We start from the raw sequence: 13,741 nt of genomic DNA, 5'->3' as shown, positions 1-13,741 counted from the left end.
GTAACTGGACGCCCTGAGGCCAAGATTGCTCAGTGGTACTCATTCGGCAGGGATCTATGTACGTGGTCTGCAGACGAAACCACAGCTCCCAGCCTAAAGGAGTTCCAATTTCCATTGAGTATCTTCTGTTGTATCTCGACATTAGATACAGTGGTTCTGGAAACAGAGAACCAGATTCTCACAGAAAATAAAAGGGATGAAGGGTAGTCCAGAAACTATAGTGAGTTGTTCTCTAAAGATCTCAGGCTCCCAACTTTGTCTATAAATAAAAATAAGTTTTTATAAAAATCTTTAGAATCACTCAAATATATTAACCTTAGTGCCTAGAGGGCAAGTCATGAACTCTACCAGAACCAGAGTTCCTAAGGGTGCCCAAATACCTCAGGGCACATGGAAGAATATGGAGGACATGATCTAGGTTGCACATATGATTGCTTACAAATTTGGAGAAAGTGGGAAAGGCTACCAAACCTCAATATTAATGCAAGTTCCTGCACTGCTGTGCTTGAGACTTTCCTTGAACTAAAATTCCCCTGACTTCCAAAAAACCATTTTGTATGAAATCCAGAACTTATTGTCAAAGACCCAGGAACAGGCAGGGAGAGGTTTGAATTGGCCTAGGTGAACACAGCTCATTCTCTGGAAAGTAAGCTGCTCTTTTCTGTAATCATTTTATTTAAGATATCTATTTCTTAAACAATATATTGTTTCTTTTTGAAGAAAAAAATTAATAGCAAACATAAACCCATTTGTGTTCGAAAAGGGCAACTGTGTAACTTTTGGCTGAAGGCTCTTGGGAGAAGATAAGTGGAACAGTCCCATGGCCTCTCAGTTCTTAGGAGCTGGCAGAGGAGCACTTTGCAGAAGTGCTGAGGGTCCTCAGCTGATTGAAAGAGTGGACAACAGAAGGGAGAGCAGGAACATCATCAGCACATGGGTAAGCCAGACCAGGTGTAGATACAAATTTCACTCGGGCATACTGTCCTCAAGTTAAAGGATAGTATGTTTGCATCAGGGTTCTTTGTGATCACTGCCCTTGATGTATATTTGTGTCTCAAGTCATACTGCTCCAGGGGACTATTGCTCTACACCTGGTGAACAGGTGTTATTTTGGAACACACTTTTCCTCCTTTCTGGGAATTCCCCTCACTTTTATTCTGTGTTCTATCTCCTGTTTCCTGAATCTTAATTCTTCCTCTTCAAGGAGGAAGAATTCTCTCATTTTGGTGGAGTGCATTCTCCAGGAAGGTGATATTTTGAGAAGTTACTCATAGAAAATGTCACGTATCATGGAAATAATTTCCTTCAAAATTATTTCCTTCCTTTTAAAGGCATTGCTCCAGTTGTTCTCTAATTTAGCTATTAGAAATTTAAAGCCAATATGATTCCCTATACTTTCTATGTGACCTGTTCCGTTTTTCCTCTGAAAGCTTGTAGAATATCCTCTTTCAATCAGGGGTTTTAAAACTCTATTTGGAATAACTTTTCTATCTGGATAGTCATGCTCTTCCGTTTCATGAAATTTTCTTGCATTGTTATTTTTGTCTTCCATCTTGTCTGTTCTTTCTTTCCAGAAATTTCTATCAGTTGGTGTTGACTTCTTAGACTGACTAGTTTTCTAATTTTCCTTAGTTTTTGCTCACTTAAAAAAATCTTATTCTTTTTGCTCTAGTCTCTAAGTGATTCCTTGACTTCATTTTCCAAATCTTATACTGAGTTTTTCATTTATGCTACCTTATTATTAATTTCTAAGAGTTTTGTTGTTCGTTGAATGCTTTTAAAAAATATATAATTCTTGTCTTCCTTCATGAACACAAAATCTTGTCATCTTCCTGAGGAATGCATGATATATATATTTTTAAAGTTTTCTTCTTTCCAAATTGGTTTCCTCTGAATCGGTCTTCATTTAGATAGAGATAGAGACTAAAACAAAAGTCTCTATCTTTCATGTAAGACGTGTTCCTCAGATGTGTGAGGGCCCTTGCCTATATGCTCATGATTATGAAGGAAGGGAAGAGCTAATTGGAAGTTGAGTGTGTGCTTATTGACTCTGAACTTCATTGTTGGGTAAACTGGGTGAGCCATTTATTGAAGCATTGCAAATGCCACTATATTATTTCATATAGCTGTGGTGACAAATAACTCCAAACATAGTAACATAAAACAACAGAAGTTTATTATCATACAGGTCTGGGGAATGACAGTCCAAAATCAGTTTCACTGTTATAAAATCAAGAGGTTAGCAGGCCCAAGTTCCTTCTGGAGGTCTAGGTGAGAATCTGTTTCCTCGACCTTTCCAGCTTCTGCAGGCTACCTGCATTCCTTGATTGACCCCCTCCTGACAGCTTCTCTCCTCTCCGATTCCTGTTTCTGTCCTTGTATCTTCTTTCTCTGAAAGTGATACTTGTCTCCCTCTTATAATGACCTTTGTGATTATGTTGGGTTTACCTGGGTAATCCAGGATAATCTCCCCTTTTTAAAATCCTTAATTTAATGACATCTGCAAAGTCCATTTCTGGGTAACATATTCACAGTCCCCTGAGATTAGGACATGGACACTCTGGGGGGTTATTATTCAGCCTACCACAGTCAGTATCTAAGTTTTCCCTCTTGCACTGGCCAGACTCCCTACAAGAGGCTCCAACTTAGAAGGGAAAGTTCTGGCTAATAGTTACTCTGAGATCTGAGTGGATTAAAAGGGCTTTGGGGCAGGTGTGTCTCAGTATCCCTCATTCAGGATGTAACAGTCACTTAATCTCTCTAGTTTGGGTGTAATATCCATCTCTTCGGTGAACTCAGAGACCCTCTCTTTTACCCTTTCCAGAGGATAAACTTTCAAGTGTCTGCCATTTTCCAGTGACATAGAGAGGGATACAGGGACTCACCCAATCCTTCTCGTTGGTCTTCCTTTACTCCCAGTTCCAGATGTATCTGGTGCTATCCATCGGGGAGTCTTTTGAAGATTCTGACATGTAAATTATGCTGGCTCTCAGCTTACCACCCCTACTCCTAAAGCTTGGGATTTTCATGTTTTTTTTAAGGTGGTTTTGTCAGTTATGTTTTATCAGTATGCTTTGTAGCTTCTGTAATTTTATTGCTGTTGTCTCCCCTAATCTCTGAATATTTGTTGGTTTACATCTTAAAAAAACCTTTATTATAAATTTAGTGTGATTTCAGGCAGGAGTGAAATCAGATTGTGTGTGTGTGTGTGTGTGTGTGTGTGTGTGTGTGCATGTGTGTGTTTTCATATTAATGCAGAAAAAACATTTGATTTGAACTGGTTTTGTTCCTTGGGTCAGGCATGGGCTGGCTCTGGCCAGGGTAGCCAGGCATCACATGTAGTAAAAGGATTTTAGTAGCCAGGTTTGTGTGTCCTGCCCTATCTGCCCAATTACACACACTCAAGCTTGACTTCTTACCTTGGTTTCCTACCAGGTATCCCAGTTCCTCTGGGACTGGAATCTTGTCCCTAACTTCCAGCTTCATCTCACAAAGCAGGAGGCAGAACTAGCAGGAGTCATTCTAAATATAAATAGTTGTAGTTTTCATAATTGTATCCTTTCCTTGTAGCTTTTTTTTTTTTTAAGTAGGCTTTATGCCCAGCATGGGACCCAACGTGGGGCTTGAACTCACAACCCTGAGATCAAGACTTGAGCTGAAATAAAGACCTGAGTTGAGATAAAGAGTAGATGTTTAACCTACTGAGCCACCCAGACACCCCCTCCTCATACCTTTTCAGTGGGATGGAAGTATATACACCAGAGACTAGGGTTTTAGGAATCAGATTATGATGGCTATTATGTTTATACTCTCCAAACATGCGTCAAAACGACAAAATGAAGTGCTCGCCTCTCTTGCACTTTCTCTAGCCTAGCAATGCCTGCTCTTACCTTTGCCTACTTTACCTTTCCCTCCCCAGACTTCTGACCCTATTCTCTCCCTAGAACCTTAGGACCTTTCTTCACTCCCTTCCCATTCTGTTGTAGCTGTGGTATTTCCAGGTCCTAGACATTGCAAATCTGCTCCAACTACACTGGGTTCTGAGTCACCCTGGTTCTAAGAGCTTTATATGTACCAACTCAAAATGTACACAGCTCTGTTCTTATTCCTACTTTACAAATTCAGAAACAGAGGCACAAATGCCTTAAATAAACCTGACCAGGATCACACAGCTAATAAGGCAGAGCCCAGATTTGAATCTGAGCATTCTGACTCCAGAGTACATCTTTAAACCACTACATTATAGTGGCGCCTGGTTGGCTCAGTTGGTTAAGCGTCTGACTTTGGCTCAGGTCATGATCTCGCAGTTCGTGAGTTTGAGCCCAGTGCTGGTCTCTGTGCTGACAGCTTGGAGCCTGGAGCCTGCTTCAGATTCTGTGTCTCCCTATCTCTGTCTGCCCCTTGCCCCACTCACACTCTGTCTCTCAAAAATGAATAAACATTAAAAAAAATTTTTTTAAGCCACTACGTTATAGACTACTTATAAATTGTATCCATGTGCCAAACACTGTTTTCTGAGATATGTGTGTATTTATATATTTACTTATTATATATCTATATAATAATATATAATATAATTATTATATATAATAATATAATATATAATATATAGATAATATATTAATAATATATAACATAATAATATATAATCATATAATAAATATATAATATAATATATAATTATAATATACTAATGTATTAATATATAATTAATTATAATATATGATAAATAATATATAATAAATAGATTCTATATTTATATTATATATAATATGTAAATAAGATTATACAAATTAGTATACATACATACACCCATTTAATCTTCATAGATACTATAGATCAAGCAAACAGCCAGAAAGAAACCAAGGATCTGAACGACAAAATTAACAACTTCTCCTAATGGACACTATTGAATCTTGAACCCAATATTTGGATAAACATATACTTTTAAAGTACATAAAGGAATCTACTCCTGAAATCATTGTTGCACCATACACTAATTTGGATGTAAATTTTAAAAAATAAAAAATAAAATTAAAAAAAGTAAATAAAATATTTACAAATAGTAACCATAAAACATGTTTTAAAAATGTTCAAAGTATCAGAATCATATACACCACATTGTATACTCACGATATAACTAAGCTGGAAATCAATTAAAAAAAAAAGCCTAAACTCACATAATTGGAAATTTTAAAAGCACATTTAAAAACGCATAGACAGGGAAAGATCATAAAGTAGAAAATATTTATAACTAAGTAATAAGGAAAATACAACATTTCAAAACTTGGAAGATGCAACCAAAGTGGTACTTACAGAAAAAGTACGAAGTCTTAGATGCTTATTTTAAGAAGAGAAAAAGAAAGATTGAAAATTGATAAGCTAGGCATTGAATTTAAGAAGTCAGAAAAATTACATTGAGATTGAAGCAAAAGAAATGAGAGAAATTGCAAATATAAAAGCATAAATGTATAAAGCAGAATTCATTCCTAATTAAAATGAGCTAGCAATAGTCAGTCTCTCTGAGAATTAGAAAATGAAAAGAGTAAAAAAAAAAAAAAGGCTATCACACACATGCCTTCATGTTTAGGGTTTCTCTATTCTCAGCTCTTTAAACAGATTTTACAGATAGGATGAGAGGATACTTTCTTTTTAAATGAGATTTTTGTTCTCATTATTTAAGAAATACATTTTCAAATGAAAATTTCAAATAAAAAAACATAAGTCATAATCCCATCATTAGGGAATAATTCTTAACTGTTAACATTTAGGTATTGTTCCTGTCTTTTTTGGTCTGTATCTGAAATTTTATACATGTCTGCATGTAATCAGATGGTTATTTAAAAATTTGAGCTCAAACTTCCCACATAGATTTGTATCCAGCTTTTTTCTTTGAAAGTAAATCATTAGCAAATGCTCTTTAAAAACAAAATTGCGGGAGGCACCTGGGTGGCTCAGTTGGTTGAGAATCTGACTTTGTCTCAGGCCAAGATCTCACAGTTCGTGAGTTCAAGCCCCACATCGCCTCATTGCTGTCAGAGCAGAGCCTGCTTCAGATCCTCTGTCCCCCTCTCTCTGCCCCTCCCCTGCTTGTGCTCTCTCAAATATAAATAAAACATTAAAAAAATAAATAAAAACAAAATTTTGGATGGCTGTGTTAATAATTTAATAATACATACACTGTACTGCATTTGGCTGCACCCCTGTTCTCAGACAATGTTTCCAGTTCTGTGGTGGAGTCGTTCAGCTGACGTCTGTCTACTCATGGTCCACTCAAGGTATGATGCTGTATTGAATCTGAATAAGACTGAGACAGTCTGAACGTGTCTGACAAACTGGTGGGGTTGACCTTCCAGAAGTCTGTTTACAAGAGGACTGAGGAGTCATTGGGAGACCTAAGAAAAGAGCGTGCTGGATATGACAAGTTTATGGGCTTGGTGGAGTAATCAGATACTCTCAGTATTTTGGCATCCTTTCTCATCCTTTAATTATTTTCCTGAAAGCAGTGACTGGGTTGCTTCATTCTTGGCTTCCTAGTTGAGATTCTCAAGCAGGAATGACCACCAATCTCATTTGGATAGTGTTTCACTCGTGGCTCAGTCAAAGCTAGTAGGGTAACAACAGGCTGCCCATGGCTTGGGTGCCCGTCCCAATTCCTTCTGCTGGGTCCAGGGCATGGAGGTCATCTGATATACAACATGGCTTGCTTTCACGATGCTTACTTACATCAGCAAAGGCTGTGGACAGGGTGGCTGCCCTCAAAGGAGGATGTAGGCAGAGCAGGCACCAAAGAGAGAAGCATTTTCCCCTTTGCCCCAGGCTACTGCCCAGCTTTGGCACAGAGCAAGTGTTGACAGAGTATTGTTGACAGTGTTCATGGAGGAGAGCAATGGGCAAGTGGCAGAAGTGTTATGGCCTGGTGGGCCTATGTTGGAGACAGGTGTTCAGCAGAGCAACAATGAAGGGGAGAAGGGCCTGACATGAATATCCAACACTGAGTGTCTACTATGCCCACTTTATGCTATGTCCTATGGATGATGGGAAACATAAAACATGGCTGCTGTTCTCCAAGAAGTCATGGTAAGTATAGGTAGAAAGTTTCTAAATGTTTTACTTAATTTTTTTTCTATAAATGCAAGTAGTGGTAACTGCCCATAATATAGGTATCAACTGATCAATGGTCACTTTCTTTAACCCATTGAGCATATCCTCAACTGATCATTTATTTCAAGGCTACCTCTTGTAGCCCACCACACTCATCATCAGGAATGAGAAAATTAGGCTAACAGCTCAGTAAGATTATATAGGCTTATATAAAACTTTTTTTGTCTTTTCTACCTCACTACTTTCCTTACTGAACATTAAGTATTAGTTTATGATATATTATAGATACTCAAGGTAGGAAAACATATGAAAAACGCAGTATCTTTAAACAGAAAAAAGCAAAAAATCTTGATAGTAAAAATATGAGTTTTAAAAATGTATTTTAATGATAAAACATAATAAAGAAAATTTGGAAAATATAGAAAAGTAGGAAGGGTCACCTATGATCCAAGTCAATGACAGTCGACATTTTTCTGAAAATCCTTCTAGATTTAGTTTTTATTGTAAATTTTGATTATTTGGTGTTTACTTTAGGTGGTTATATGTATACTATAAACATGAATTTATAATCTTTTTTGTAAATTAGCAGTATTCATAATCTTAAAAATGTAATTTGTAATGACTGTGTGACATATTTTGTAATGACTTTATATTACAACTAATATACTACTCTTTAATTCTTCCCCTAACTTTAGACTGTTGGATATTTCTAATTTTCCAGAATATTAAATAATGTATTATTTATATTTTCATAAAGTTTTATCTTCTATTCTTATTTATTTCCATAGTATGGATTATTGGAAATGGATTTGTTTGACCAAAGGGTATAAACATTTCTGAAGATCCTGACACATATTGCTTAGAAAAATATTCTAAGTGGAAAGGTAGCATAGTTGGCACATTCAGTGAGGAATGTAAATTTCATAAGCAGGCACAACAAACACCAAATGGAGAAAACATCATCACTGGAATATTGCCCTTAAGTCTATACAGTAGATATGAGAAAAACAGATGGCATATCTTGATAATGGAAAACATTCTTGTCCTTATTCAAATAATTCCAGGCTATGAAAAAAGAAAAATAAAGTGAGTAAAGTAGTAAATTTGGCTTGATTAATGATCCATAATCCAGGTAGCAACTTAAAATTATAGTTCATAATCAAAACATGATGAATTTGGAAAATATCTATTTGAAACTACCAGGAAGGGTGTAGCTATTTTTAAATAAGACGCAAGATTACTCACTCATGATTTCTGTTCACTTGGGACTTGCCGGGTAGTTTTAGCAGTTTCAACCAAACTAAATTAACATCAGTATTTTAGTAGATGAAGCAGAAGCAGTTTTGAAGGGATAAAAACAGATTTCTCTCCTTTAAAATCAATTGCTAATGATTCAGTATAAAGAATAGTTATTAGGTTAATGTAGCAGCATTCAGAAGAGAAATTATTTCAATAGGATAATGTTATGAGCCTTCAGTTATCTTATGAACAGGGAAATTCTCAATAAACAGTAAGACTTCTCTGTGCTTTGGGTTATTTCTACACAGAACACTGAAATGTTGCTCATGCAAAACACTTCTGCTATTTTCACCACTAAACACTGAGTGCAGATTTTACAACTATTCCATTGATTCATTTCATATAGGCAAGCCAACAGACACATTGGAATATAAAAAAAATGAAATATTAAAGTTTGAGTAAAGACAAGGGCAGTAGGAAGGGAAAGAAAATGATGGGAGTCTAAAAACCATTCAACAAGAGTCACTGAATCTTGGACAGTGGGGGTAAAATGGAAGACGTACAGGTGCCACTAATGATCTATTACCTGGATGATGACTGAATAGTTTCCACACAGTATCTTGGATAACTGAGTGACTACTCTGATGAGGCAAACAATCACCTGAAGCCCACTGAGTGCTATGAGAATGGAAAATAAAATGATATTCCACTCTACTACATGTGCAGGTTCCAGGCACTGAATCCAGATGCTGGAATCTGTAAGGAAACTGACAGAGAGGAGGCATATGGTCAGCAAGATTGGTCCAAGCAAGAAGGCCACAGATGTTTGGTCTGTTTGGGAAATTAATATATATGACTGAAATACATAATATTATTAAATGTGAATTAATACATTTAAAAAATCATTCATATATATATATATATATATATATATATATATATATAATATATAGTATGCATAGCATTGAGCTATGCTTATTTAAACATGATGCCTGCCTCAGAGACCATTTTAGTTCAGTTAGAAAGCACGCACATATGGATAAGTTCACTAGTAACAAAAGGCAGCATGTGTCAATACCAAGAAAGTTGAAGATTGTTCATTTCCCTAAAAGTCCAGAAGTTAGCCTGGGCTGTCAGAGACAAAGCTGAGCTTGTGCTAGATACAAAAATCACACATGTGGCAAAATAGCAAAGGTAAATGCTGCTAGAAATTCCTAGACTCTGTCCCAAAGACCTTTCAAACTGGTTTTCAAACTTGAGCATAGATCAGGATTATCTGGAGGGCTTCTGAAAATGCAGGTTACAGAGATACACCCCAGAATTTCTGATTTGGAAGGTCTGGATGGGGCTTAAGATTTTTCATTTCTTTTTCTTTTTTCTTTTTTCTTTTTTTAATTGGTTTTTATTTATCTTGAGAGAGAGCATGCACGTGTGAAAGGCAGTAAGTGGGGGAGGGGCAATGAGAGGTAGAGAGTTCCACACTGTCCCAGCAGAGCCCAACAAAGCATTCGATCTCACAAACCATGAAATCATGCCCTGAGCCGAAATCAAGAGTCAGACACCTAACTGACTGAGCCATCCAGGCGCCCCAAGATATTTTAAGTTCCCAGTGATACTATTGTTCCTGGTTTGGAGTCCACAGGGTGACTTTAGAACATTGCTGCTTGACTGCTGCTAAGATTTAGATTCTGAGGTGGGAATGAAAAGATTGAAAGGTTCAATTAGTTTAGTTTTGCACTAGATTGTGAGAATTAAACCACTATGAAGATAATCTTAAAACCATGCTGAATCTACCCTGCTGACTTATGCTCACTTCCAGAAATGCTATGGCTATCAGCACTTGTCCTAAGGGTGACACTGTTCAACTGAATCAAAATGGAAAACTGGCCTCCTCAGAAAATTCCCCAAACAAAAACAATCGAACCTATTTATATGGCAGAGTTGTTTATAAATGTCTTGTCAACAGCAATATGCTTTTCCTTAAGACAGCAACTAAGGCAACCTGGGTACTGGACAAGTGGCCTTGAGCATTAGCGTCTGTGGTAGAAAAAGATGAATTCTGCATTTTGAGGAACACTACCACCATGACTTCTCTCTTCTCTTAGTTTTTCCTTCTCCCCCCTCCATTTCTCTCCTATTTCTTTCGTTCTCTGTTTCCTCTCTTTATTTCCTACTCTCTATGCTCCAGGACACTCAGAAGCACTCTGAGAATTTCCTGATATTGTTAATGGCCCTTAGGTCTCAAGCGGCAAAGAGTATTCAATATGGAACTCCTGAATCTGTAGGATCTTGAGCAAGAGACTTTACCTCTCTGACCTCTAGAGGCTTATTTGGACAATGGGCTTAATATATCTAACCCTAGGGTTATTATGAATATTTGTTGAAAAGTGTGTAAAAAATTCTTTGGAGCCTGTAAAGCATGGTACAGATATAATTTTCTGTTACTATTACCCTAGACCCATTTCATACACCCTCATACACTTAACTCAGTCTCAGCCACTAGGGAAGCTAATCCCTTCAAGATCCTTACTCTAGACTGTTCCCAGTATATGCTATGCACAGATCACCCAACACTTTTAAGAAAGGTGATTTGCAGGGTTTTGATTTTTCTCCTGGACTATGGTGCTATTTATTCTTTGTGTAAACCACAGACTAGTAAGTGCATTAGCAGGGTCTGGAAGGAATAGAGACACTTTTTCTGATAGTCCTTTCCTCCACAACCTCCATATATGTCTCTATCACAACTTTTACTTTATTATATTGTAATTTTATCTTATCTGTATCTATATCTATTCCCTCACTAAACTGTGTACTCTGAGAGCCCCATTGTGATTTATGCACCCCTGAATAGCCAGGTCTAAGACCTAAAGCAGTGCCTGGTACATGGCAAAGATCAACAAATACCAGTCACCATGTCGGTGGCTGAGTCTACTGTCCCCCACCCCACCCCACCTGGGCAGGTGAAGGACCTCATGTGGCATAAAAGATTACACAGGGTAATGATGTTAGTAATAAAAGCTGGCATGTCTTAAGCATTTATGAAATCTAATTTGTGCTTTCCTTCCATTTAATTGTGAGTTCTATGTGATAGAAATGATCATGATCTCCCGTTTACAGAGGCTTAGGGATATTTGTTTAAGTCATAGATTTTGTAAGTAGCATATAGAAGACTTGAACCCAGATGTATAAGCATTGAAGACTCTCTGCTACAAAAAAGCTCCCATCTTAGCATTCTATTCTGTAAGGTCTGTCTGAGCTCCTAGAGGGAAGTAAACCTATGTAATTTATCTTTGACTCTCTAGCACCTAATTCAAGACCTGAACATAGTAGGTGCTCAATAAATCTTTGTTGCATAAATGTGCAAATCGATAACCGATTTGTAGAATTTCAACATTAACACTTGTTTCACCCAGAAATTGCCAAGCCTTGGAAATTTCTTTAGGAGACCAGAGACTTAACTTCCCTTTGTGGCTGCCGATGTTTTACCTCCAAATATTTGTATATAGTTGGGATTGGATGAATACGACTATCAAGGGCAACTTTAAAGAGTAATGGAGAGGCATGTGAGAAGTCTGAGGTTCTTGCTTTGAAAGGGAAGTCTTCATTGGTTTGGGTGTGGAGGAAAGTTCAGGGGATGATGGCACAAAAAATGATTTTTTGCACCCAGTGGGACTTTCTACATTAGGTCCCCTTTCCTAAGCCCCTTGTGTCTCACAAGAGTGCTCAGAGTTATTTTCTAGTTCCCCTGACCTGAAAGAGAGCTCTGCTCAAGCACGTGGCACTAGAAGCTTCAGAATGAATGAAGGTGACTATGGGCACAGAAGTAGCTTTGCAATGCAGGCCTAGGTGAGCATGCAAGCCTTCAAATGAATGTGGGCCTTGAACAATAGACCCAGTCATATGGTGTTGAGAAGAAACTGTAACTTCCCTATGGAGTGATACTGACACTCCCTCAATTTATACCATTAGAATTCTGAGCACAAGATGAGACAGGGAGAGATTCAATGAACCTCTCCTATATCTCCGACTGGGCCCTGCTTCCTCTAGAGCTGTTTCTACAGGTGCTGGCAGGTCAATAAACCAGGTGCTGGTAGGCTCAATGTCAGTGTGAGGTGTTCTTCGATCTAGGATTGGGTTCCTCAACACCTGACTGAACCACCAGCCCTCTAAGTAAGGCTACCGCCCTAGACTCTTCTTCAATACATGCTAGATAATCTCCTGTCTCCTCCATAAACTCCTGCACCTGGTCACGTCCCTGGATCTCATTCTGCACTTTGCTGCTCACCCTGCCCAGTTCTATCTCTGTGTTGTCCTTGATGGCATAGCATGGGTAACACCATCCATGGGTACTGTGATTCTTTCCCAGCCAAGCCCCTTCCCATCTGTAATGGACCACACATCCAAATTGGCCACAAAACAAGATTGAGTTGCTAGAACCACTCAAGTCCCAGGCTCCAGCAGTTGCCAGACCACAATAACCACAAAGCTTTGTTCTGAAGTATAGGAAAAACACACCTTTCATTTGGATATCTCCACATCAGCCTCAAAATAGTGAATGCATAGGACATTAAAAGACTGGCAAAAAAAACCCTCCATCTAACCAGAGATCTGTATAGGAAGAAATTGGCTGTGTGTTATTAAACTAATAGGAAAATTCTGCACTAACGTACCCACATGGAACCCCAAAGTTATCATGGAAAGTGAGCAGGAGCATGAAGCCAGGTGTTTCTGGTTTTCTGAGCCTCTTGATTTGGAGAATTATTCCTTACCGTCCAGCAGTGCTTTCAAAGGCGTACTCCCAGCCATCGAGAGTGCGGCAGTATGGACCCTGAACAAGGCCCAGAGCAGATATGACCAGGCAGTATCCAGAGAAAGCAATTCCAAGGGAAGAAAAAATCATTGACAGCAGTGTCTAAATTAAACATAGAAGAAGACGGTTAATGCTATAGGATGAGACAAGGAGATATTGTGGATAAATGATCAGATAGGTACCTTCCCCTACTCATCCACGCCTACTGCAGACTGTGTAATACCAAATGTCCACATAAAAATGGAAACACTTAATTCAAAAGCACCTAATGTTTAAAATAAGTTTTTAAAATGACTTTTTGCTCGGCATTCCACAGAGGAAACTAGTTAATTTAGTAAATTTGTTCCTTTCTTATGGAATTTTGATATCAAAATAATGATCGTACATTAATGCAGTGAAGGTGTGTGATCAATCAACCTATATTTCTTTATTGAAGACGTTATTTTCTAGGTAGGGTGGGTTCTCTAAGAATCAAGCTATGACCATTGCTTTTCTCATGTGAGGATGATATGTGAATATCTTCACTTATATAAATATGAGGGGGAAACAGTAGGTGTCAGCCTAGGTGACCATATTTTTTTTTTTAAT

At 37.8% G+C, this 13,741-nt stretch overlaps 1 protein-coding gene across 3 annotated transcripts in view; it reads right to left on the bottom strand.

Annotated features, from left to right (window-relative positions):
• Window positions 1–2,154: 2,154 nt before the first annotated feature.
• Window positions 2,155–13,741, bottom strand: part of TM4SF18 (transmembrane 4 L six family member 18) — a 30,671-nt gene continuing 19,084 nt past the window's right edge. For 2 of the 3 annotated variants that reach the window (XM_019439289.2, XM_019439273.2), the window contains 3 exons: window positions 13,113–13,255; window positions 8,930–9,110; window positions 2,155–8,169 (listed from right to left, as the gene is read on the bottom strand). In XM_019439289.2, the coding sequence (XP_019294834.2) occupies window positions 8,155–8,169; window positions 8,930–9,110; window positions 13,113–13,255 (339 nt within the window). In that variant the 3' untranslated portion in view covers window positions 2,155–8,154. The remainder of the gene's footprint in view (window positions 8,170–8,929; window positions 9,111–13,112; window positions 13,256–13,741) is intronic. The other variant, XM_019439282.2, reaches the window with a different exon arrangement.

Source organism: Panthera pardus, unplaced genomic scaffold (assembly GCF_024362965.1).
Source record: "Panthera pardus isolate Hobbes unplaced genomic scaffold, ASM2436296v1 HiC_scaffold_16, whole genome shotgun sequence".
In the NCBI taxonomy this organism is placed as follows: Eukaryota; Metazoa; Chordata; class Mammalia; order Carnivora; family Felidae; genus Panthera; species Panthera pardus.
This window is presented reverse-complemented; position numbering and strand designations above follow the sequence as displayed.